We start from the raw sequence: 27,205 nt of genomic DNA on the forward strand, positions 1-27,205 counted from the left end.
ATGAAAAAAATATAGCGAAATTCACCTATACAGATCGCGGCGGACCGCTTGAAAACGAGCAAAAAATACGTTGCGCAAATCGGCTGGTTTGTAACAAAGATGTTTCGAGTGTTACCGCTTCTGCATTCGTACCATTTGATGCCTGTCAAATGTACCACATCTGTTAAAAGTTAAGTGTTCGGAAGTACTATAACTGGGAAGGGGTGCGACTTTGGAACGCCCGCGTGACTGTAGTGAACTTACAGTCGGCAAAAACTTGTAAAAAAACTTGTACCTTTATTTGGGGAAATAGTAAAACTGCTGAAGATCGATGGGGAAATGAGGCTCTGATGTACATTTTTGTCCGAAAAGATTGTCCAGTTATGTTATAAATTAACGGGTTGAACCAACATATTTTCGCGATGCAACATTTCAACTGTACCAGCAAACCTATAACATATAGTGTACCTACAATTCGCGCCCAAAGTTACGCGCAAAAAAAAAAAACAAAAAAAAAACGAAGGGGTGTACAAGAACGAAAGAAAGAGAAAAAATCTTATCTGACAATGGCCTTGGACGGAAATCGGTGCGTCATGGGGCTCTCCGACTTGGCGATGGCTGTCAGCGCCACCGGGCCCGAGTCGTGCTGGCTCAGGCGCAGGTCGAGCTTTTCGCCGGCTTCGGACGCCTTATTTCCCGCAGGAGGTGCGCCGATCTGGTCGGGGTCGTCGGACTCAGCGTGGCCGGGACCCAGGTGCTCGCCGCGCGCCAAATGCGACTGGAACTGGTAGCGGTTGGCGGCGCGGAAGCCGCACACGTTGCATTCGAGCGGGTCGTGGTAGCCGTGGCAGCCGGCGTGGATGGCGAACATGACGTGGTCTAGGAAGAGACAGTGGCAGTGCGCGCACGCGAAAGCCTTCAGCTCTTGGATTTCGCCGTCCGGTTCACCGCTCGCGCCCGCCGTCGAAAAAACGCGAAGGCCGGAGCGGGCTGCGTCGCCCGATCGCAGGAGCCTGGAGCTGTCTTCTTTGCAGTCGTCTGTCCTCTGAAGAGGGCCTCGGTCGTTTGAGAAATCCACCAGGGACGCGACGCCCGGGCTTGATCTGTACGAGTGTTGTTGCTGCTGTTGCTGTTGTCTTGGCGTCTGGCGGCGCAGGTCGTCTAACGGTGAGCCACCGCTCGTCTTGCTCGCGTGGTAGTAGCCGTTCTCCGTTTCCGGCCTCTGCGCGTGACGTCACAATCGAGGTTTACGTTTGAAAACAAACAATCGGGCGCAAATATAATGCAGGATTGCTAATTAAATTGTTTTGAAAATGCTTCCGCACAGCATAAACTTTTTTATTTATTGTTAGTTACAAAGCGTCAAGCAGAGCCTTAAGATACTTGAATGAATTTAACGTTTTTCTTGGAGTACGGCCCAAATAGAATAACTACATTTAAAAGAAAGCACAGCTACACCTAACAGTTACCAGTTATTAATGTTTAGGAAAGAATAAGTTTTCTTGTAATTAAAAATTTTCTTGTAGCTCATATATATTTTTTTTTGAAGTATAATGTAGCACAGACAGGCCGTACATAAATATAATAACGGTTTAGAACAATGACGTTGGTGTTACAGCGTTATGCGCCTGTTGTCTATGTAGCAACACACATCTAAAAATTCCACACGGCTTGGATACCGATTACAGAGCTCAGTTGGTAGTTAAAACAAATTAACGGCTGCTTATAATAACCAGACGGCCTAAACTGTGCAGTGCGCAAATTGTCTGGACTGCAAAATAAAAAAACGCTGACGCATCGTCAACGTATGGACCTAATACTGGAGACCAGCCCGCGGGCAGCTGCAGCGGCGCAATTGGCGAAAGTGCCCGCTATCGGTTTTCAGCAGCAGCAAAAGTTCGCCGGGAGATTACGGCGAAACTTTGAATTCCCTCGAATGAACGCCGTAAAGCCTCAGGGCCTCGTAGCATGCATTGCATATCTTTTAAAGCGAGTATCAAAAGAAAGAGAAAGCTAGGAAAAAAGAACAAAGGAGAGAGAACGAAAGGAAAAAAGGAAAGGCGGAGAGCGAAAAAGAGAAAGGCCAAGTTGGATCGCCAGGCTTTGGCACACCGCCTGGAAATAAACAGACGCCTTAATCTATCCGCCGGAGCGATTGGAACGACGACTGCGAGCGCGCGAAATTGTTCGGCGGCAAGGAAAACTGGTTTGGGAAGTTTCGGAATGACCTCAATACCCGGGGTTGCGGCAAACGCGTGCAATATCTTGAAGAGAGTTTATTTTAGGCCGGTGTAGGGCGCACGCCGTGGTAAAATAAAACGGGTAGGTTTGCCGACTTTTTAATGGCGGATTCGGATAGAAATCAGGTACAAAGTTTAAAACATAAAAAAAGAACACACGACCGAATACCAATTTATAATTCTATAAGAACACCCTATGTTGTATGATTGATCACTTAAGTTGTTTACAGAAAGTCTAAATTTTGCGCATTTTAGTGTAAGTGCTGTATGAATTATTTAGTTCTGAAATCATTCTATTACTTGCGGCCAAACGGTCAAAGGTCACTGAGCACATGGTGCCTTGACATTGTTAGGGCACCTGGTGTTACTACCTTGTACGCTGTAGGGGCTTGCCTTGTTAGTTAGTTGCAAGTGTTTGATGAATGCTGTTTCCGTTTTAATAACGCTGTTTTGTATGTATTTACACTCTAGTTGAATAAGATGGGAATCCACTCAAATTAAACCAGTGTGTTATTAATAATTTTCTGAACACCGATAAGAACTTCAGTATCGGATCAGATCCATTCGATTTCAGAAACCATAACGGGCTCCACTTACGTCCAAATGGACAGGCGGGCTCCTCGTCTCCACCACGCGTTCGTTCATGTAGCGGGGCCGCTTCCGCTTGGCGCTGCCCGAGAGCTTCTCGCCGCCAAATGAGTTCTTGTAGGCCTGCTCCAGCGAGTAGTTGCTCAGGCTAAGGTAGCTGTCGAGATCTGGTAATTAAAAAAAAAGTTTTACGCCACCGTTTTTTGAGTGCCAAACCCGGGTATATGGGTATTCGTGAATTATTCGCTGAAGTAGCTCTACACCAGTAACAAGACGCAAACTAGGTTACCGACTAATTCGCATTGTCAACGGCAGGGTTTCCTAAGCTTGGTGTCCACAGTAGGGAGGGCTAAATACAATTTACACAAAGATTTTATTTTATATAAATATACTTTTTCTTCTTTAATCTATATCAGAATTTGGACAAACTTTGTAACTTTGTAAGCAGATAACTAAAAATGTTTTGTTTAATACAATTTTAGTGTTAGAAAACTAAAACAAGTCACTGTAAAACATTTCGTCCTTAAACAGTGCCATCTGATTTCCAGATTTTGTTTTTCTACATGCTGCAATTAAAGTAATGTTTAAACGAGTTTAGGCCAAAAAACGGACATATACAGCACAATTGCGGCGGAACGAGCTACAGGGTGGTACCTTTCGGTACAGTTAGCGTCAACACCTCGTCGTGCTGACAAACCAAAACAAAACCATACGCACGTCGCGTATGATAATTAACGGAAAGCGCGCGCCGACGAGAAATTCAGCCCAAACCAACACAAGTGGGCAAACTAAAGCCTACACATTTCGAGCAAAACAAAAAGATATAAACAAACAAACAAAATGCATAAATAAAGCAAGACACCTTTGCTCTGTCCGAACGCCCTGAAAGCGCTTTTCCCCGGCGACTCGACTTTTATGGGGGCGAATCGGCTGGCGTCGGGGGGCACCACGTGCTCCGCAGCGCCGGCAGTGGCCAGCACGAACTCGCCGTCGATGCGCGGCCGCTTGGTGGCGCAGGGCGCGTGTTCCGCTTGAGCGACTTTGGGCGAGGCTGAGCGGTGGCCGGGCGCAAAACGGAAGAGCACAGAAAGAAAAACAACAGAGGATCGTGAAAACTCAAGCCAAATTAAACAGGCAAAGCGCAGAAGCGACAGAATGCGGGCTTTTGTTGAAACGTAAGAAAGCCCATTTTTAAAGGGTTATGTCCTATATACCTGGGGTCACCTAACGTTTTTCATAAAGTGCCTTAAAACTGTAAGGCAGTGATTTCCAACCTTTTATGGCTTAAGGCACCCCTAAAAACATAGATTTTTGGGACTGCGACTGGAATTTTCGTTGAGTATTTTACTAAAATGTCACTATAAGTGGAACTGGAACAACACAATTAGCTTAAAACATGTAGGAAAATGTTATTTGATAAAATGGTCTCTAATCGTACACAAATAGTTTTATCAGGAAGCTTACCAATTTAGCAAAAATCATATTGTTAAAAATTCTCAAATACCTATCGGCACCCTTGAGCATTAGAAATGGCACACCCGGGCGACGCGCCTTCTCTTAGAATTAATTTAGACTCCATTTCAATTTCACATTTTTTGTTTTATGACGTCATCTCAAAAACATAATGCCGACCATGGCCCACGAACCAATATATTTTTTAGGGGTCATATTTTTAAGAGTGTGTAAATCCCAAGCTTAGAACGTGTTGCGATAAGCCGTGAACAAAACCTGTAACTTATGCAGTAACAGACTGACGTTTCACAATAGTTAACAAAGGACAGGCGGTCGTCATGCATAGGAGGGCAAAGTTAGTTAAACAAGATATATATATTTCTAAGCAGACATATATATCTTTGAAAAACAAGGGCAAAATGTCACACGGGGACAAAACACATGCTTCGTATTTTGTACTAACAAAGCAAATAGATTTTTATGCGCTTACCTAAGCCGGAAGATCTCTTTGCTGAAAAATCAATGGCCACGTCTTGGGTCGCGGCGTTTTCCTAGAAAATTTGATCAAAAAAAAAAAGATAAAAATCTATAAATAAAAAGCTTTAACGTCTATATTATACTAGCATTTTTTTTGCGGAACTGAAACAATTTAAAGTAAGTTTCTGTCTGTAGAGCAACATTCTAATGATTGTATTCGAAGTGCGAGACCTACTTTATTTCAGTTATGCAGAGAACACAAAATAAGACCTACAAAGAAGCAAACTCCAAAGTAGAATAATCTATATTACAATAGGATAACGACCAACGACACAATAATGCTAAATACGCAGTAATATCCACAACAAAATAAGAACTTAATCGTCTGAATAAGACATAAACCTGCCAGAGTAAGTCCTATTTTTTTCGGAATAAGGCCTAAAACTAAATGGACGAAACAACGACTAAAACTGCTGAAAGAGGGTATGCGACGATTTGGGGACACCTGTCTGACATCAGCCGTTTGGTGTACTGTAGAAGTTTTGGCGCCCTAGTTTGAACGATGCGGTTGGGGCGCTGATGCTCTGGTACCGGATTGTTCGTCAATGTTTGGAGTTAATCCAGTTAGGTTTAAAATTTAGGGGAGTTAGTGGGTTGGGTATGGGTTCAGCAAAAAGTTGGTTAGGGTTTATTCTTGCCATTTAGGTCTTTTTCCGATGGTTTAGGTCTTATTTCGAATTAGTTTTATTTTGGTCTTATTCCGACGTTCACGTTGTTCTAATGTCGGTCTTGCGGCTGGAGGCCCGTTATGCAACTGTGTCATCCGGCGTTTTGGCCTAAATGATTAGCGCTTAAACAGGACGAAGGGCATTTGGTAATCGATTTACAAGTGTCGGCCTGGTGCAGCCGAGAACGGAAAACTTGCGCGTGAAATTTTGCACGAACACGGCCGGCCGAGAGCAGCTCGCGACCTAATTTGTTAATTATAGCGGCGCACGTATAGTCAAGCGATTTCGGGAAAAGCATATAGAGTTTAGGCCGGTCGGCTATTCTAGTCACAGGACCTGCGCAATTTTGCGCCGAAAAAGAGGCGACAGTTCAGATCGCTGTTTTACAGCGTTTGCCGATTGCAAAAGCGAAACAAAGCGGCTCGTGCTAAGGCATACCTCTGCTTCCTGACGCGCTAGGTTCTCCTGGAGCTGGTGGCGTTGCTGCATCATCGAGCTCAGCAGAGACGGCATGAACTGCAGGGCGTTGGCCATCGTCTGGCTGCTCATGTACGACGCCGGCGCCATGCTCGGCGTTTCGAGTCCGCCGCCGCCGGTTTGAGAGACATCGGACGCCCGAGTAAACTTCTGCGGGTTCGAGGCCTTCCGTTTCCCGCTGCTGCTCGACGAGATGCCCGAAGTGCTGTTGTTGGCGGCAAGATGGCCACCGCCGCTTCCACCACCCACAGCAGCGCCCAGGCTCAGCATGCTTGGGCTTTGAAGAACAGAGGGAAGAACAGCCGAGGGCAGCATCCGACTGAGCGCCTGTTGAGCGAAGGCTGGATGGTGCGTGGGCGACATTTTGTTTGTTGTTTTATCGCCATAGGCGGCTGATTTTGCCGGCGATAGGCGGGACTGCTGGCCTGCAATAAGGAAATTCAAGGCGGCGATTAAATCGATTGCAGTAGCTAGAGGTGGATGCATTGCAAGGCCTTGGTGTGTTTGCCAATTTATGAGTGTTGCATAACACGGCGAGGGCGCGCTTGGCGAGACCATTTTCGACAAAGTTCGAACCTAAATAAACCCCGAGTCCTTTTTTGCTAAGTCTTGTTCTAATAGTCACGGAGTCACGGTCGGCAAAATATAAATAATATTATTTTTTGTTAATTACACAAACATTTTTATCAACCAAGAGTATTTTAAAAACCTCAAAAAAGTACCAACTGTTCCCAGGACCAGACTTTAGCTTTTAAAGGGAGTATAAAGAGCTAATCATAGTTATTTAGAATAACACGAAAAATTTTGTTTTTATTAAAAGTAAAACTTAGCAAATAAATGTATTTTTAACCTAAAAAAAGTACCAACCGTCCCAGGACCAGACTTTAGCTTTTCGGGGGGTATAAACAGCTAATCTCAGTGATTTAGATTTATAAGATCCCGAAGCATTTATTAAATGTATAACTCAGCAAATAAATGTATTTTTAGGTGAATTGCGTAATGGTCATCAAAGGACTAGTAAGTTGGTTAGTTGGAAATAAATTGACTAATAGTAGCGCAAATGCCTTGATCCGACGAAAAATGTTTTGCTGTGTTCGAGCGACGAGCGCCAACAGCTAGAAACTAACTTAATTTCGTTGGACGTGCTAACCGTTTTCGGCGAAAACGAAAAAACACGTCAGACGCCTTCGAAAATCCAATCCTAAAAAAATGAACGTCGTACGTCATAAGTGAGGTTAGATACGTCAGTGGTTCGCGGCGCTCTGCACGCGGCACGTTCCCATTTGGCGAGGGGTTGGCTTTGATTGACAGCTTTCGTCAGCGGGCAGTGGCCATGCGCAAACGCCCCTCTGTGCATATTGCTTTCAGGAAGGGACAAGCACGTATTGTAGACGAGGGGTGTGTTTACGTTATATGTCGATAAACAAGCTTCAAGTCTAACAATATGCGCAAGGCAAAATCACAGGCTGGCCGAATGACCACCGCATGGGTCTCGATTGACATTATGCATCATGAGTGTTTTTTTATTCTGGGAACCGTTATACCCGTGTAGTCCTTTTAACACAAAGAAGCGATACCCCTAATAACCCATTATGAAACTGATAAACCAGCATGGAGTATTTTTTTTTAGCTAACTTGTTAAAAAATAGGACAAAATATCGCCCTTATTAACACATACTGCAAATCAATTCCCATTAGTCGCCTTGTCGCAATCATTGTCGGAATGGGGCATCGACAAGAAACCGACTAAATTGTCTCCTTGAATACATTCAAGTTGCCAATTGTTTGTTTTTACAGGTCACTACAATTAACTGGTCGTTGGAGAGCTAAAACGTTTAAATTGAAATTTTCAATTTACCAAAAATTATAAACAATTAGGAAAAAAACAAAAAAAACAAACAAGATACCTTAATGGCGTTTGGTCATTTGGCCTTGTATTCTTCAAATTGGAATTTAGGAAGAACATAAACTAGAAATAAACGTATTCTAACGCAAAGCTGTGGGAGTGTAGGTCCACGATGACAGAATGAATAGGTGCGCGTTTTTATATTTTCGACAAAGAAACATTCCGGATTGCTCAGCAGTGACTTTTGTTTCTTTGCTGATAAATGGATGGTAGATGTTTGTGAACAGTTTTGCCTTTCGCATTTTAGATGCAGTTCTTCAATAATACAACTTTAGATGTACCTCTAAATCATGACCTTTAACTCGTATGTGTGCAGTAAGTATACATATTTGTTGACTAAACATGATGTTTGACGGACGAAACATGGTGTTTTCAAATACCAATTGAGAAGGTCTGATGATGTAAATAGCTATTTTTTTACAAATCGGATGACCCTTTAAACTCAAAGTTAAAAAAATGCTCGCGCCAACAGAACTAGCAAGTTCGCGAAAACAGGGACAACAACAACGAAACCGCCAACAGTAAGAGAACCACAACGCAACAACAACAAAAACAAGGCAGGGCGCCTCAGTGTGTGCGTCTATGGCCTTTTGCGGCGTGCCGTCCTATTCCTGTTAAAATCCAGTCAGCGCGCCCGAAGATGGGAAGACGGGCGGAAAGGAAATGCATCACGTCACGCCGTCCCAGGCGACCTCAAACTGTGCCCTTGCGAGTGTATATAGACGGCCGCTCATTATGCGTTAGGGACAGTTTAAACGGCCGTTTTTGGCCATTGTGGCACCATAATCTGGCTAGAAAGACTCCTGTTCCCTTGTCTATAGACTGTATACAGACGGCCGCTTATATGCGTTAGGGACAGTTTAAACGGCCGTTTTTGGCCATTGTGGTACCATAACCTGGCTAGAAGGACGCCGGATTATGGCGCCGAGGCATGAGGCTATATACAGTACGTTTTTATCCGATGACGACCAAGCTATAGTCCAATGACGACAAGGATTTTTGCGAAGTTCTACATGATGCAATATTTCGCTCTGTGTATACAGTACGCGTTGTTTCTTCCGTTACACTACCAATAAATCCACTCAGCGATTACGGAAGCGCCATTCAGTTTTTAAGCTGGCGCCCTTATGTTTAACCTGAAATGTGTGCACGAATCATTTGTTTATAGCTTTAACGAGGATCTGTCTATATCGAATGCACACACGAATTTAGCTTTGCGTTAAGAACAGTTTTCAGACCCACATATTGTCATAAAAAGTATGGTTAATTGTTTTGTTGCGCAATTTCAGAAAAAGTTCATGGCAACACCCGGAGGTAGCACTGTCTGCGTCTAAAACTAAGTGAAGAATTTGTTTCTGATTGTACAGTTGTTGTATGCTTTTGCGATTTTCTTCAATCTTTAGATCTAATGGTCATAAAACATGGTATTGCTTTAAGGATTCCGCCTGCTTACAAAGTTTAACCAAGTAAAATATGATTGAAAAATACATAAGAACAACAGAAATTCTCCTTATCGAGTTGGGTATAGAGCAGGGGTTCTTAAACTTTTTTTACCGCGGACCCCTAAAATATTTTTTCGCTTTGCATGAACCCCGGTAGGCAAAAAATGCTTAAAAATGACGCCATAAATTGACGTCACAATGCAAATAGGCTTCATAAATTTGTTTATTTCGGTACAAAAAATGTGAAAGTTAAATGGAGTCTAACTATACAGTCAGTGCAAAACCGTTTCATTTTAATTAAAAAAACTGTTTTCTTTGAAAAATTAATTAATTCTGTATACACTGCGAATATCCGCTGGATGGTATTTTTTGTGATCTCCTAACGTTAAACGGTGCAACACCGGACCTTCAGGTTTGCGGTAGTACCGAATTCCAAGTATTTAACTGCAAGCAAGGCATTGGTTCTAGAAAAGCCTGTGGTGAGATTTGAACACACTGCCTCGGCCATTAGGTGGATGCTTCCAATTAATAATATCGAGTCACATGTGAATATCAGTTTAAGGTTAAGCGGTGAAATCGGTAAACTGATATCAAATATGAGCAATACCTGTAACTTAAAATACCCAAAACGCAACAGAGAGCAAGCAAATTGTTTTATGTGCAAAAATTAGGATAAATCACCCAATTTTACAAAAAAAAATGTATAATGAAAACACTTAATTTTAACCCGGGTCATTTGTCTAAAAGACTTAGGTCAAGTCAATCCATTTTTCCCAAAGAACTTAAGTCAAATCATTGGCCTAAGCCATTACATCACTGATGTAGGGCCTTTTCTTTGCGCACCTATAAAGAGCAGCATTCATCAGCAACACAAAAAAGGGCAGCATATCACTAGGGGAGGGCCAGGTGTAGGTTAGGGGGGTTGATCGCGGACTTTCGCGTCTATATTAAGGAGACCGGGCCGATTCTTTCTCGGTAAAAGGCTGCGAGCGCTAGGGAAGGAAGACGGGCTCGCGCGGCGCTCATTTGTCAGCGCCAGCCACTTCCAGGTGCCTTGTCGAGTCGGGATCTCGCCAGGTGACTGCGGCCGACGCCCTTGCCACGCCCCTCCTCCCAATCGACGCCCTGTCACGGCCGCAACCGAGCAAGTTTAAATGCCCTCGCGCTTCGAGTCGGTTCGGCGGAATTTTTCGTCGTTTCGTTTTTGTAGCCACGCGCGCAGATACGTAGGAGTATGCGGTGGAGGCGATTTGTGGCGTTGGCAGCAAGGTGCTTTCGGTTATTTCGTTGTTACTTTATTATGTACAGCGATAATTTCAATCGAAAGGCGCAAACGACGCTTAAGGTTTCGAGCATTTTGTGACAGGATACAATAATCTATACTTTGAAACAATCTGACTTATGACCTACGTGGTATGCGTTTTGAGTTAAAATTATATTTTCTAAAATATTTTTGCCTGCTTCTTCTTTTTGGGCACAAGAGCGATTTTTATTTGCTATTATTTTGGCGATTAGGAATTTGTATAAAGCGAGAACACGGATTTGTCCTAAAAGAGGCTTCGAAAAAATATTTTTTTTTTGAAAAAAAGATTCACCCTTTTTCATCCAGTTGCGACCGTTGAATATCGAACCATGAGAAGGCGGCGGAAGGCCAAAAAATACAGGCCGATCTACTTGGAGGAAGGTGATGGAGAACTGGTCTTCCTTTGTAAAAGGCTGTTTACCTTTGCACATCTCGAAAAAAAGAAAAAAAAGGCCACAAAAATTAGGGACGTCCTAAAATATTCTTTGTGGCCGATACCGGATGCCAAGTGGAAGTATCGCCCCTCCGATTATTATCGGTAGCCGATCCGAAACAAAAATTAGAAAGCTATTTCAGTTGTTGTTTGCGATCAACCATAGCCATTACGACCTTATAATGCAAAATTTTCTGCCTTATAATATAAAAAAAATCAAGTGACAAATGTATAGCATAATTTTCTATAATAGCTGAAAAATTGTAATAAATGTGTCTTTAAATTTCTTCTTTAGACCATATATGAACGGGCATTGTTTGGCATGGGATAGAACGCTTGATTTTTTTGTTTAAAGTATCGCGTATCGTTAACAAAACAAAACGCCAAGTATAGGACATCTCTAACGAAAGCGTCGCTAATATAAAATGGCCCTTTGAATATATTTGCCTTGTGCGCGCCTAAATGTGCAGCCCTCGTCGACTCCCTATTTTTAAATAGTTACGGCCTTTGCCGATAGCTCAAACGCGATCGGCGATTAATCTGCGGGACGGGCCAACGTCCGACAAAGGAGACGCCAGCGAAACGAAAACAGGAAGGCACGGCTATAAATATGTTTCTAAAGTTGCACTTCCAACGCCTGCATATCGACACACGCGCTTGTAAACTTTGGCGTGAAAAAAATGAACCTTTAGAGCTGGTTAGCGCAAATATCACCAACACTTTGCTTCTCGTGGTACGCTATTAATATTATTTCAGGGCACACAATAAGATGACAATTAAAAAAATTAGCACAAAGGACATATGCTAACTGTCGTTCAAGTGAAAAAAGAACATCTTAAACTTAATCGCCAACATAACTTCTTACACGAATAGGTTTTGACAAATAACAATTGATATCACATCACCAAAAATTAAAAAAAATGTATATAGAACAAATAAGAATATCAAAGCCCGTAAGAAGAATATCAAAGCAGACGTAATAAGAATATCAAAGAATCATTTTGAACGTTTCGAATAACTCTTTATCGATTGTTAATAAATAAAGAGTTATTCGAAACGTCTAAATAGATACCTACTTTTCCGTATTTGCCCTAAACCACTGCAAATATAGCTTAGCAAAAACGCCAGGGCTAGTAAACTGTTATAAACAGCAATTAACTAACATTGACCGGGTCACCGTCCTATAGTTAGGGTCGCGACGCAGCAAGTGAGACGCGTAATGCTATAACGGTGCGGTTCACTCGCAGTTCGCCTTCCGAAGGAAGCCATACCCGCAAGCCACAGTTCCATCACGCGGGAGCAAATCCCTAAACTTAATCGATCAACGACGAAGAACGGGCGCACCTTTATAGAGAAGCGACCAAAATAATCTGCGCGCCACCGCCGCCGCCTCGATTGGTGTGTACCAGGGGTTGTTAAACTTTTTTTGCAGCGAATCCCTAATTTTTTTTCGCATGGACCAGGGGCAGGCAAGATATTTAAAGGATGACGTCTCAAATTGATGTCACAAAAACGTATTTTTTAATTCAACTCAAAAAAAATTGATTGCTTTTCATATTTATAGTAAAATTTCAACTTGGTTATTATGGACCCCCTAAAACTAGATCACGTACCCCCAAGAGGTTTATGGACCCCAGTTTGAGAACCCCTAGTGTATACGGTTATAGGGTTCAGGAAATTTTAAGTGTTTGGTAGAATAAACAACGCGCAATCTGTAATCAATTATGGCCTAACAAATGGAAAACCCGTATGGAACATGTCGCTCTTGACAAAAGGTGCATTTTTTAAAAAGAAAATAAAGTCGTTTATGTCGCGTTTCTTTGATCCGTGTGACAAATACTCGACTAGCACAAAAACCTCGAAATATTTTTTACAGCATATTTTGTGGTCGTTGATATATTCGGCCAAGATTTGTAATTTCACTTTACTCGGTCATGCAATAAACAATACGCGTTTATGTGCAAAATTCGAGTACTAGGCCCAGAAGGCACCCCCCCCCCCCCCAAAAAAAAGAACACAGTTATACCTCTCTTAAAATTAGAGCTAAACTTCTCTGAAAAAAAATCAAAATAGAATTTTTTTCAGCTCTGAAGTGTTTTTTTGTTGAAAAAATAAAAAAACTTTAAAACACACAGTCCTCCTCTTACCTTGCGCCACTGGGTCGTTCTTGTAGGGACACTGGTGCTCGTGTTCCTTCAGCGACTGACGAGACTTGTAGCTTCGCGCGCAATACACGCACCGGTAGGGACGCACATCTGCGAGAAGAATAACGGTGAGTTAGCACATGCAGGGTTGCCACAAACTCTTATCAAAAAACTTGCAAATACTTGTCAAAGAAAATGAATAGGTTTTCAAAGACTCCAAAATTGGATCGTTCAGGGTTTCTTAAACAGAATTCGAAAACAAAACAGTTCATCTGACCAGGCGCAGATCCAGGACTTTGGTTTGGGGGCTGGTAATGAATTTTTTCAAACATAATGTCACAAAGTTACGTCATAACGTGACGTTACAAAGTTGCATCTTAACGTGACATCATAAAAAAGTAACTTTAAGAACACGACGCTGTTCGTATTTCGTTACAGTTTAAGGTTGCAGAGGTGTTCGTTTCAAAACAAAAGATATACATTACAAAGATGTATTTTCATTTTTAAAACAGGAAAGAAAAATTGCATTTGCGTATAGGTAAAATAGGCACAAATATATATATATATTTTGGGGGGGGGGGACATAAACCCCGCCTCCTGGATCCGCTCCTGATCAACACAATAACAACAAAGATAGTTGAATAAATTGTATTACAACAAAACTTTCTAAACACGTAACTTTAGCTGGACAGAAAACAAATTTCAAGACATTGAAAGACTTTTAAAGATTTAAATATTTCATGGTAACCCGGTGATGTTGCTGGTTTTTATTTAAAAAAAAACACGATATACCGACTATAGAAAGAAATACCTCAGCCTATACCAGATAATACAATGTGTGCGTTTCCAATAATAAGCTTACATCCCTTTTTAATATCGAGTCCTAAGGTGTTTTGACGGGCTGGGTATTTCAAACAGAAGAATATTACTATTTTACCAAAAAGACTTTGTAAAAAACACCAAGCTATAATTTTAAGAAACAGTTGTTTTACTTTGACGGATTTGGTATTCAAAAAAAAAAAGAATAATTCTACATTTTTACAAACAAACGTTTTGTCGGCTTACATTTTGCAAATGAAAACTACTTCGGTATTGGAACAAAGAAATACTCTAATTTCAACGAAAAGACGTTGTGTAAGCTTTACCGCTATTGTGTAAACTTTATCGCGAATAACCGCTTGTAGCGTATACAGCTCTCCCTACACCGGGTCCCTTATAGAAGTTACAGCATTTTTCTTCGTTAAACGCAACGTTACGGTACCTGAGTGGATGCGCATGTGGCCGTTCAGGGCGTCTCGGCGCCGGCACCGATAAGAGCAGACCGGGCACTGGTAGGGCTTCTCTTCCGAGTGGATCTTGTGGTGTCGACGCAGGTTTCCCTTCTGTGTGAAAGCTACGCCGCAGATGCTGCACTTAAACGGGCGCTCGCCTGAAAAGGAAATTTGTGTTGTATTGCAGCCAGATGTTTTTAAAATTAGATTAGAATAAAATTTTGATTGAATTCACTGAATTTAGAATTATCTAGGGTACACTATGCACGGGTTTGTAGTGTAGCTTGATAACGAATTGCAAAGCCATAAATTATCTAGTTGTCCAAAGTTTGATTACAGAAGCCGTATTTGTTTAATTCTAAATCTGAAAATCAATTGGTGCTTTTTAACGACAGGTTGTATTTGAATATCGACCCTATATAGTACGGTGGACGGTTTATGGACTCCGATTTAAGTTTCGAAAATTATAAAAATACGTTTCCGGCGGGAATTCCGTTTTTTTTTTAGACAAAAACGTGGTTAAAAAACTGACTATTTAACGTTTATACAAAGCAGGAACATCCACCATTTTTTTCACTATACACCAAAACGTTGTTACTATTACTTAATATAAGACGAGGCAGAAAACTTTTTGTGTTTGAAGAAGCTTAATAAATGACATTATCTTGATTAAGACGTTTCGATATGAGCCTGTATCATCTTCAGTTAATGTGACTGGGAAGCAATTCAAGCATTACTTATTGCTTGTTCTCAGTTACATTGACTGAAGATGATACAAGTTCGTATTAAAACTTCTTCAATCAAGATGATGTCGATCTACCTGACCTTTTTGGATTTGCAATTTATTATCAAGCTACATTACATATCCGTGTAAGTGTACCCAAGAAGATAGCTGGGAGATGAATGCGCTGCCATTAGATATAATACCTTATTGACAAGCTTTCGCACAGTCATGCCTATTTAAGTTACTTTGGCCCGATGAAGAACGGTTGTGCGAAATCTTGTCAATATTATGCTACATTGTGTCGTTCAACAGCGCCAATTAATTTCAGATTCTGAAGAGGAAAATAACCAAAACAAGTTACGTCGATCCGTCGACATATTTTGCCCCTTTTATTTCAACGTTTATTGCTTTAAAAACAAAACACACGGCCATTGTCCAGCTTACGTGCCATCTCACCCGAAAACAAACGCCACAGGTCTAATTCTGATACATTTCGTTACCGCAAAGCAGAAGATAGCTAAAAGTTGCGATTTTATCGAAACGCAAACGGCAGTTTGCCTGTGTGTTAATTAAACAAAGCCCGGATCTCGTTTTTTTGTGATTTTCCCCGAAGGCAATCGTTAACATAAAGTCAATTAATCGGCTGCTCTGCCAAAGACAAAGCAACAGTGACAGAAAATTCATTTATAGTAAAATGCGGCATAGTACAACCAATTTACATTAAATGGGTATTTTTGTACACTATATTTTATTGAAATGCAGGATAGTGGGTGTTTTCGTATAGTTGCGCATTTAAATTCCCCGATCATAGTGTATGGTGACATAAGCGGATGGTAGCAACTCACAAATGACGCGCTTCGCCTCCGCGGAGTTTCGTCTGGCTTTTCGCTTAAAATTTTCGCACACGATTGCTATACTGTGTAATAACCGAAAGTTGAATTTGTATAACTTCAAGTTAAAGAAAATACAGTGTCAACTTTTTTTATTCGCTTCAAACTAGCACGAAGTCATTGATTTTCCTAGGCGGTCAAAAAGTCATGCAAACAAATCCATTCGTGGCAAAGCTTAAGTCGGAATCACTTCCAGACCATTGTGGTAGATTATAATCAAATGGCTGCACACAAGCGATACACTCGATTTAGGAAATGAACAAAAAAATCTGGGCGACAAAAGCCATTCACAAGGCGGAATCATGCAAGGTTTAAACAAATCAGTGACAAAGAGTGCAGCAGGGGAGGTAAAAACAAGCTATAGGAGAACTGGACCCGAATAACCCCGAGCGGGCGCTGCGCAACCGTTGCACCTTGGAGTGACACCGGCGTTTGACACATATATAGTTCACGACGTTAACGGTCACTTTTTGTCCAGTTGGCAAGGCCACAAAAGGAGCCATGACCTTTCTTTGCCACATATTTACCACGTTTTCTGTATACACGGGGGGAGGGGGGGATAATATTATGATCTGGAGTCAGGACAGCATTTCAAACTGGCCAAGTGGTGGAAAACAGAACCCAAACTATTGTTAAATGGGAAGCTTGTAGATTTTAGTGGTAAATACTTTTTAGGGCTGTACGTTTTTTAAAAAACTTTTAAACTAGATTGAATTGTTGCCTTGTGGGGATAAGTTTATAGCCATATAAAGGTTAACTCTCACGCGAAAAACACACAACGAAAGTGGAGGTAAAGATTGCCAGTTGATTCGATAATAATAAAATACACCAAAAACCAGCACCCAACGAGACAACTTACCGGTGTGCGAGCGAATGTGGACTTGATAGTGGCTCTGGCCGGCGCAAACTAGATTGCATTCCTCGCAAGAAATGAGGTTAAGGTTGCGCGATTTCGGGTCGCCGTTGCCGCCCGCGCCGCCGCCGCCGCCCGTCGTACTGCTGGCAGCCGAACCTGTCGGGGGGAAACAGACCAGAGGGTAACAACACTCACGTTTCGCCGCCGCGACTTTGTTTTTGCCAGCGCGCTCCGGTTGACTACGAATAGGGGAGAGTGGTGGCTAAGGTTGGCGACGGGCGCTTAAAACGGGGTGGTATTGCCTCTTTTTAACTGATTGATTTTTACATAATAGTTGGCGAGGAATAAGGAACCGATGCGATACCAAACAATGTCATAACTCTGATCAAATAAGCAAAATTTTATCACAAATTTTATTGCAATGGTTTACAAGGTATTTCGTCAAGATTTGGTTTTGCGTTCCGGAAGATTTTTATATTCGATTTTTAATGTGATATAATCTCAAAATTTTGACGTTTAAAGTATAAGTACTCTGCGTTCGAATCTCAAAACAAGGCTGTAATGCTCAAGTTTAGTTGGCATCGGATCGGCGCCGATGTCAGCCTAGTATCGGGCGAGTAACGATACTATTCTTAGGTATCGGCCCCGATCCGATAATATCGAACTACCCTGTTCGGCGTTGTATCTTTGTTTTTCAAAGGAAAGTTTATCCTTTGGTATGATTGTTTGCAGCACGCAGTTCGGGCGGAAAAACACGTTGGGGTTTCGTTTAGTTCTATGAGTTTGTCGTGTATTGGTCAGCCGCAAGAACAAAACCCCGTCTGGGAGTATTTAATAACTTAAGGTAGGCGCAGGTGACTTACAGCGCGATAAAATTAAAAGTACGGCCCTTAAAGTATGTATTCGAACAGCCGCCGCCAATTATTGCGACATACCCTGCAGTAATTAAACGGCTTCAATCCCGTCGCTAACAGAAAAACATACGGTCGCCCCGAAAGCTCGGCTTTGAATTGCTAGCCGGCCTGCTTTGTCGGCTGTAATTGTACGGCCCATCAATCGTTTCGCGACATTCCACGAAACTGCGAGCTGCCTTTCCACTGCGGAAACTCGTGTTAATTGCCGTCTTTGCAAAGGGACGTTTAGCGAAAACGCGCTGTCAAAGCCTTGCTTGTTTAATGCGACCGATGTTGGGGTAAAACGCTGTTAACCACTCGAAAAAGCTAGGCCCCCTATCAAATATGAGGTCGCGTGTTTTGTGAAGACTGAGCGATACCAAATCTCTGTGCATCGTTTTTTTTTAGAAAACGGTGATTCTGATCTTTGGCTTTAAAATTTACATTCGGTTAGTACAGGGTCCTCAAACGGGGTGCCGCGGAACTCTAGGTAGGATGCCATCTCAATTTTTGCTCTATTGGTAAGCTTCTTGATACATGTTTTTGTGTACGAAAGCGTCAATAATTAAAAAAATTTTATCAACCTTGTTGCACAGTTAATGTGCTGTTGCAATCTCGTTCATTGTAACATTACAGTTAACCACTCATCAAAACTACGAGCAAGGGTGCCACGAACTATTTATAATTTGTAGGGTGCCGCAAGCCAGAAAAGGTTGCGAAACACTGTTAGTGGAACAAACTAGCCTAAGAGGGCTAAAGCAAAATAAGGATTGATTCGAAAAAAGTGGTGTAATTTTCTGTGTTAAACAGCGAATATTTAGGCCTTCGCGTCAACACAGCAGAATTTCCTCTTAATCAGCTGCGCAAATGTGGCGAAATATGCCTTTGTGTATAGTTTTGATGGGTCGTCAATGCGGTTGCGCTGACAGCTTTGCCAAACAAAGGGCATCGTACCCTTCATGGCAGGATCGCCCATACAGTAAAAGCTGTTTAGGTTACGGGTGCAAAATTTCGATTGTGGAGCACGACAGCAACAACAAAAAAAAGTTTTCCGAGCAGTTTCTGAACAACGAGCTTTGCGATAAAGACATTGCCATCAATGATGGAAACTGCCGATTAGGTGTACCTTTGAGTCGCATATACATTATTTTCCCGTTCCCACTTACTTTTGGAATACGGGCCTTTTTTGACGTTATTTTCGAAACTGTGAACAGACAAGAAATGGCGCTTGACTTCCTATCAGCAAACGACGACGGGCCCTGCGTTACGGTTTGACAGGCCAGCCTGGTTTTTGCTCTTATACTGTATATTCTTGCGATACAATTGCGTTTCTGGCAAGAAAACTTTATTTCGACAAAGAAAAACGATTTTCATCAGAAGCCACTGTCTGTAACTTGCACCCGAGAACGACAAACTACTGTACGCTTCGTTATTTCTGAGGTTGATTTGTGTACCGTTATCAGGCACAACATTTAGACAACCGTCAATAAAACCCTTCAGCTAAGATCTCGTAGTACGATTAAGATTGGGCAATAAGCGGTTAATTCGGCTTCAGAAATGCAGAAGTCGTGAGTTTGATTCTCACGGATTGCGGCTCTTTCAAGCGGACAATGCTTTAATCGCAAAAAATACTGATTTTGGGCAACCGGACTAGATTCCATTTAATATTTACCTAAAAAATGTCAAGAACACCACTTTTACAAGGAATGCGACCGCCTTTTAGTTTGAATCACAAGCCTATAGCTGTTGGAAGCCTAATTGGATGTAAAGGGCTGCTTTAAAGAGCTATCTCATCAGCAATACTCGTTAATGAATGCAATATGTCAGGGTTGCGCAATCGAAACGGGCCATGCCCACTGCTGCGGTTTAGAGGCGTTTTCATAACAGCAGCAAATCGTCTGTTTACGTTTTGCCGTCCCACAGAACCGGGGAATATAGGGTCTCTACAGCGAGAGAGCGATCTGACGCACGAGAATACAAGCCATTGCGAATCCCGATCGAAACAAAGGCAGAGAAAAAAGTGACACGAATGATAGACAACGTCGGCGCTTAATAGAAGAAACACACATATACGACCCAAGCGATTCGACATTTCGCCATCGACATTAATAATAATGCCAGGAAGAGTGATTCACTTTTGATGCGCGCGCGGCGCCACACGGGACGACTGGTGCCGGCAATTTTCCGAGTAGCCACCCTGGACAAAGCCCGATTGTTTACTGTGTTGTGTTTACAAAAAGTCGCCCGATGGATAAACCGCATAAACGAGTGGGCTTTTCATTAGGGTTTGAGCGCCATTTTACCAACTTAACACATTCAGTGTGATGACCGCTTGACCTCGCTTTAGGTTGGAATTCAAAAACGAGATTTTATATATTTGTTTAACACGATAGATTGTCAGCGTGGACTTTATGGGGTCCACAGTGATACAATTGTGGAAATAACATTTAGTACAATTTTCATGGTAGATTGATAAACTGATTGATTTAGCTTCCGATCCATGAAAGGTCGCAGCTATATTCCGAAACGATCATGACAAAAAGGTACCCTTCTTTAAAATTTAAATTTTTTACACTTTAACGCAATTTTACACGTTAACGTAAACTCACGACAAAACGTCTTACAAATTCGACTGAACGGTAAAACAATCCCAGAACGCGAAATAAACCTGGAATTTGAACACGGCTTTGCTTCTTTGGAGGTGAAGAGCTATATTTTTGATAATGTTTGAAATTTACTTTGGAAAAAGAAACTGACAAACGTGGAGGAGCTAAAAGTGTCGAATACACGAGCCAGGGGGGAGGGTGCTTTAAAAGCCCCTCAGAAGAACGGTTTAACGCCATGGGCCAACAATCAGCTATAGCAACAAGAAAGTAAACCATGTATAAAGGAACAGAAGAATGCTCAATGCAGGTCAGAGTCAGACACTATTCAAAGATCTTAAATAAACTAAATATATTTCACCAGAAAAAACACCGGCAAAAACAAGTATAATTCATTTCGAATATATGATTCTCTCTTTCAAGATCTTTTACTAGGGTCAGTATTTTGCTGATACTGATCAGGAATTAAGGTTAACCTATATCTCGCAAGGGTCAAGGTGATTTCCAATATTACATATTCAGTGCAAAGTTTTAAATGACCCACAAAAAACGGTGGCAAGGCCAAATCAAAAATATGTTCGATTTGCGCAAAGGGAAAAACGACTTTATTATAATTAAGTTGTTAAAACTTTCATTTTCGAAGGTGCTGCGATGAGATGCACGACGCCGTTGGGCAAAAACGATTTTTATTAAAATGGGATAAAACATACTAGAAACATATCTTACATTCCCGTGAAGCAAGAAAACGCTAGAACAGGTTTTGTACACGTATGTGTATGTATTTTTCACAGTTGTCATAAGGTTCGACTAACGGAGCATTAACTAGGAAGTCGGGACGTGGCAGCAATCTTTTTAGGGCTTTTAGGCATTAAAAAGACACAAAACAACTTGCGGGTGCCGCTAACGCAACGCAGTAGCGCATCGGCCGACGCCAGCTGCTGACGTTTTTCGCTGTTGCTGCCGCCGATGCTTGCTGTTGCTGGTAAACATAAACATTCCTGTGCGCTTCCAAAAACTGCGCTGACGTTGCGGTACGCGACTGAGGCGAGGCTGCAGCGGTCGGCGAGGTCGTTTCGGGCGAAAACGCTCAGCGCCGACCAACAGCAATCGCTTTAGAACTGGGGTTCTCAAACTTTTTTACCGCGGTCCCTATTTTTTTGCTTCGCGTGGGTCACAATAGGCAACAAAAGTTCACAAATTACGTCACAAGTTGAGGTCGCAATACATAGAGACTTTATATATTGATTTCGATCCAAAAAATGTAATTGTGAAATGGAGTCTAAATACAGTCAGTGCAAAACCGTTTTATTTTTAATTAAACTGTTTTGTTTTTTTTAAATAGATTACTCCCCAAGGGGTCCATGGACCCACGTTTAAGAACCCCTGCTTTAGCACATGTGTTGTTGACCAGTGGGGCACAGGAGCATTTTGCGGTGGGCCACAAAGCTATTTGGGAAATTGAAAGTTGGTGAAAATTTTAATTTCTTTCGTTTAATTATTTATTTCATTTTGCCGTACATCCATTCGTGTCTCTTCCTATAGTTTTAATTACTTAATGTGTGGGTTATTATAAATTGTTCTCTTCTTTTCCCATTTTGAAGTTATTCTTGATATTACCTATCCTACTCCAAACCGAATTTTACTGTTCTGTTAAAACTTATTGTTTCTATTAATTTTGCAGCAAATTGATCACCATGACCCTCGTCAGTGTTTCTTATCCAAATAGATATTAAGATATACTGACATTCTGACGATGCCTTTGCTAGCGAAAAATAGATTATAAAGCGTCCGACCTTTACACTAGCTTTGTTACAACATTCGACTGTCAGATCAACTTTTAACATAAAATTATTGTAACCGATTTAAGCAGAACTTTAAGAAACGATTATTTTAAAAATAAAAGTGGGTCACGACCATAAAAAGGTCAAGAACCCCTGTTCTAGAATTAAGTCCCAGCGCTGGCGCGTCTGCCGAAAGTCGAGAGTGCTTCCCAAGAATTCGCGCGGCAATCAATGTAAATATGCCAAAATGGCTCGACGAAATGTTACGTTTTTCGCGATGTTATCTCCTGTGCGAACTTTCGAGCGATATTCGGCGTTAAAAAGATGAAATATGGCGATACAAAAAAGTAAATGATCATTAGCTGCACGAGAGCTTTTCTATTGTAATTTGTTTCTCTTTTTTTTTCTCTTTTCGCCTTTTTATTTATTAATTCTAAAAAAAAATTCGTGCGACACCTTAAAGCATGGCGCAGAAAACCACAGTTCTAGCAACTGAGTTACCGGCTCCCGACTACTGTCACGTCACGAGTTTCCAACTAGCCGCGTCCCCGTCGGAAGGCAGACGTGACGTCAATGATGACGACAGGCCTGGAGAAACGCGCGGCGCTGGAAAGAGAAACATAAACAGGCGTACGAGGAAACGCACGGAAAAGCACGACGTGGGTCGTTGGAAGGCGGTTTCCGACGGTCCCTTATAAAGCGTTGGTGGCGTTCACTGCTTTCCCGACCTTTTTAAAGCACACCGGAGTTTAAAAAAAAATGTAAAAATGCTATTCGATCTAAGGGGACGGTTAACAAACGCGCCCTTTGTGTAAATTTTGCAATAACTAAGCGTGCTTTTATAGTAGCGTCGTAGACTGACCGTAAGGCAATTTAGTAATAAAAAACAAGTTTTTAGTAAAAACAAGTTTGTCAAATACCCATAGCCACTTCAAAATCTACAGTGATACATTCTAATAAAATTTTTTTTGTAAATGGCCGTATTTGTCTAATTTCTTAATTGCCTTTTACTCGCGCTTTGTGCTTCTACTTTGTGCATTTTATTGTTTTCATTTCTACTTTGACCTGATGAAACACGGTTTTGCTAAAGCTTGTCGAGATTTTAATACATTTCGTCTTAGTGCCACCTGATTTGATTGCCCTGTTATTAGAAAATAATCTGCTGGAACGCCGATTTTCAATCAACGGCCTACATATGTCCGATGATTACCGGCCACAATCCATAGCTAATACAACCGGCTCAACACACACAAATAAAAAAAAACCTGCCACGAATTTCTCCAAGGCGAGGGCGCAAAAATTTTCGATGTATCTTTTATTTTTTATCTTTTTTGTTCTTTTTTTCTTTTCAGGATAGGGCGGCTCGGGTTAAAAGTTACAGGCGCGGAAGGAAAACGAATACGCTACAACGATATGCAAGGACATTACCGACGCTTTCTATGTTTGATTTTATGATAAAGTCTACAAAACACTCTAAGATGATCTGTGCTTTAAATTCTAAAAATCTCGCAATTCATAAAGTTAAGTGGGCTGGCCTTTAGCTCAACCTGTCGCTTCTTGCTAGGTGCTATCTTTGATTCTCGTTCGCCTTCTATTTTGTTGTTTCAGCGTAATAATAGTAAAAAATACGCCACAACGGTGAAGAGAATAGTTATAAAAATAAACGAAGGCGCCGGATGGACGGACGGTCATGCTGCTTGCTAAAAATGACATATCGTTATCGAACACAGTAAAAGGAAAAACTGAAACGAAGCAACATGCCGCAAACAAATCGTCCGCAATCAACGCGGAAAAATCATAAGCGACGGGCGTTTTTCATTAAATTTCTTTCTTACCTGCCGACATCTGCGAGGGGCTGCGCGCCTGGCCCTGGTTGGGTCCGCTGTTCGGGGACCCGTTCAGGGGAGACTGGGGGTAAGGCCCCCGCTGGCCGGGGTCGGATTGAGACGGGGAACCACCGGCCCGCTCGGGGCTGCTGCCGATTTCCTGACGTCGGAAGTCTGAAAAACCAACAACAACAAAAAATTTAAATGCTTTGGAAAATAAAAAGCGATCTCAAATTAAAAAGAATTGTTCACCGAAAGAGTTGACTCGTCCATAAATAAATGAAAGAATAAATTTTAACAAAACTCAAATAGGTTTTAAATAAAGTACATTTTTTTTTTTTTTTTATAAAACCCAAATAAAGCACAGTTTTAGGTATTTGTTACATTTCATAAATCAATTTTTCTAAATTAACCAAAAGGCATTTCCTTATATTAAAAGTCAATTCCGCAAATTAAAATGACAATTTTTTGAAGCTGCACTTTTCTAAAAAGTCTAATGTCCGCAAGAACTAACTACTCCATAACTAAAACGAAAACTAGATATCGTATAATGGCTTTGGAATACCCAGTTATCGTTCCAACAGGTGTACTTGGCGTAGCTTTAACACTCCAGTCGCGACAAGGAAGGCTTGACAAATATTAGTGCAACGTAAACGCGACCACGTAGCATGTGGACTCTGACATGGAGGCCCATATTCCAACATGAGCACGGTTTCAAAGGGCCGGAAGATCCTGCGACTTTTGACGCTACGAATTGTCCGAATCGCCAGCGAACGAAGTTACATAAACAACCTTATGGATCTATAAACATTTCAACGGCGTGTGATGCCAGTTAAAAACGAACGGCTGTTGACACACTGACCGAACATACATTCGTACATCGTTTGTTCTGTAGCTCTCGGATTTGAATTTAGCGTTCCTGTAATGATTAGCTTAAGTGAACTTAAGTCATTGTTTCCATATGACTTAACTTGACAGCAAAATACTCGAATTATTTCAATTAAGATATCCTCACGATGCCTTTGCTGGCGAAATGTATCTTATAAGATCTTTTAATGGTGTCTGACCTGAAATGCGTATTCTGCTGTTACGGATCAGGAATTAAGGTCGACATTTATCTTGCAAGGGTCAAGGTGACTTCAATTATAACATATTACGCGCAACATTGACTTTAGTTGACTTAAGTCTTTTGGACAAATTACTTGACTTGGACTCAAGTCAATAAGTGAAATGACTTGGGTTAAATTTTTTTAACATTTTTTTAACATTCACTTTAGCTATTTATATAAATTTTTGCAACATGTTGTGTTTTGTTACTTTTAGTTGAAATTGCTCACAAATCGGACGAGTTTAACAAGTATACTAGTTTAACGCTATATCAGTTCAATGCTATTTTTAGAAGTGATTTGACTTAAAGATCACGTGCTGCAATAATGACTTAACTGGGACTTGACTTAATATTTTTTAATAAAGAATTGACTTGAATTTAAGTAATTGCACAAATGACTTGACTGCGTTAACCCACTCGAATCATTTCAAAATGACTTATTTACAACACTAAAATTCAGCGCATAACGAATTTCATTAGCACGCAACTATAACGACAAGCTTTGTGATGTTTAAAATTGGGTAAATTCGACAGAGTCGGCCCTATAGGAGAAGTCGCAAACAAAGCTTTATCGTTTGGTCTTGCGAAACGTTTCAACTTTAATTAAACCTACGTCTTTTTAAAACACACAAAATAACGGAATTGAGTTAAACGTGATTTGATTTAGCGAAGTAAACAACACCGTTGTAGAAGCCAAATTTTAAACGTTTTCCTTTGCTGTCCTTACTCCTTATTGACCTTTATGGGTAGCTGTATTTTCTAATTCTAAATCTGAAAATCAGGTGGCACTGTTCAACGGCAAATTGCATTCAAATTTTTATTTTGAAAGCATAGTAATGCGAAAGCTTTACTAGATTATAAAACAATTTGTTGTTCAGGAGTCTTCTTAAGCGCTTTCTGAGAAATATGGTCCACACTTGTGCACCGTTGTTGGTGGTTTTCGTTATTTCATAAGTGGTTTTCCCTTTTGTGGTACAATGGTTAAAAATTGTTTTGTTTCGTCCAACTTATAAACACACAGAAAAAGCCTTCAGGCAAAATTTAGGTTTTAATAAACTAACTATTGAGAAAAACGCTCCTTTTACTGAAATATGTTTTATTGTTACATTATTACGATTCTAATTAACCGAACGCAATACTAGTTCTTTTAAATAACTTTATGTAAATATAGCCACGATATTTCGTTTCTAGTTTTCGCGAAATCGTTAATTCCAGCTTCAATCTCCATCAGAAATGCGAAAAAAATTCTTTCAACTTAATTTTGACAAAAAAATTCCAAAATTTAAAACGGTCAAATCACCTTCGTCGGCGGCCAGTGGCGTAGGTCCGGCAAGGGTCGAGTTATTGCTGCTGCTGCTGTTGCTCGTTTCGGCGGCGGCGAGTTGCCAGGAGGTAGAAGAAACTGGGGTACCGGGTTCGGTGGGCTCGGTGGGCTCGGCAATCACAAGGCCGGCGGAACGCGGGGCGTCGTCGGCGGGGGAGGCCGGCGCCACGAAGGCGCTGTCGCTTGCGGCGCAGAGGTCGGTCGTATCAGCGCGGGCACTAGTTATTTCCATGCTAGTTGCCGCAGGCATTACACCCGCTCCTGTATTAGGAAGACACGAAAAACGAGAGGTGAGTCTCTTGGGCGAGAGAAGGCGCGAGAAAAAGGAAGCGAGCGCGCGAGAGAAACTCGGAATTGCCAGACCGTTTTCTTTCGTTGCGCAACGCGAGACGACTGTATCGCCAGCGCGATTTACAGGCTCAGAGCTGCCTTTTCAGCCTATCTGAATTATCTGCGTCTCTTGATTCTTGCGGTTGCAGGGCGCGTGCAAGTTGCAATCGCAAACCTAACACACTTATCCTGGCAAAAAACGTAAGAAATCCAGCTTTGAAAAACAGCAGGCGTTGAACATATTGACTTTGACTCAAACTAATCATGCCATTCTTTAGCGTGACTTTAGAATATTTTTTATATTTGACTTTTGAATATTATTTGATGTTTTTAAACGTTTACGTTTGTTTGGAGGCTGTCAACGTGCAGGTGCTTTTTTAAGAAAAAACGAATGTCCATCACGATAGCGGTCATTTTCCCGCAATAAAAA

The 27,205-nt window shown here is 41.4% G+C and overlaps 1 protein-coding gene across 1 annotated transcript; it reads right to left on the minus strand.

The window, feature by feature from the left end:
• Window positions 1-535: 535 nt before the first annotated feature.
• LOC146132081 (uncharacterized) lies at window positions 536-26,695 on the minus strand. Its single transcript, XM_083397204.1, has 10 exons — window positions 26,422-26,695; window positions 24,023-24,187; window positions 16,914-17,066; window positions 14,431-14,598; window positions 13,173-13,280; window positions 5,903-6,366; window positions 4,750-4,810; window positions 3,670-3,858; window positions 2,817-2,974; window positions 536-1,201 (listed from the first exon to the last, which is right to left on the minus strand). The coding sequence occupies exons 1-10, from the start codon at window positions 26,693-26,695 to the stop codon at window positions 536-538; spliced, it is 2,406 nt and encodes an 801-aa protein (XP_083253330.1).
• Window positions 26,696-27,205: the final 510 nt, after the last annotated feature.

This window comes from Ascidiella aspersa, chromosome 9, assembly GCF_963924565.1.
Source record: "Ascidiella aspersa chromosome 9, kaAscAspe10.2, whole genome shotgun sequence".
Taxonomy (NCBI): Eukaryota; Metazoa; Chordata; class Ascidiacea; order Phlebobranchia; family Ascidiidae; genus Ascidiella; species Ascidiella aspersa.

Excerpts from the sequence above, each read along its gene's own strand:
- LOC146132081 (XM_083397204.1), bottom strand. The coding sequence starts at position 26,695 with ATGCCTGCGGCAACTAGCATGGAAATAACTAGTGCCCGCGCTGATACG. Across the intron at positions 4,811-5,902 it reads TAGCGCGTCAGGAAGCAGAG|GAAAACGCCGCGACCCAAGA; the intron begins GTATGCCTTAGC and ends CAAATTTTCTAG. Across the intron at positions 1,202-2,816 it reads GCCCGCCTGTCCATTTGGAC|AGGCCGGAAACGGAGAACGG; the intron begins GTAAGTGGAGCC and ends CGTCACGCGCAG.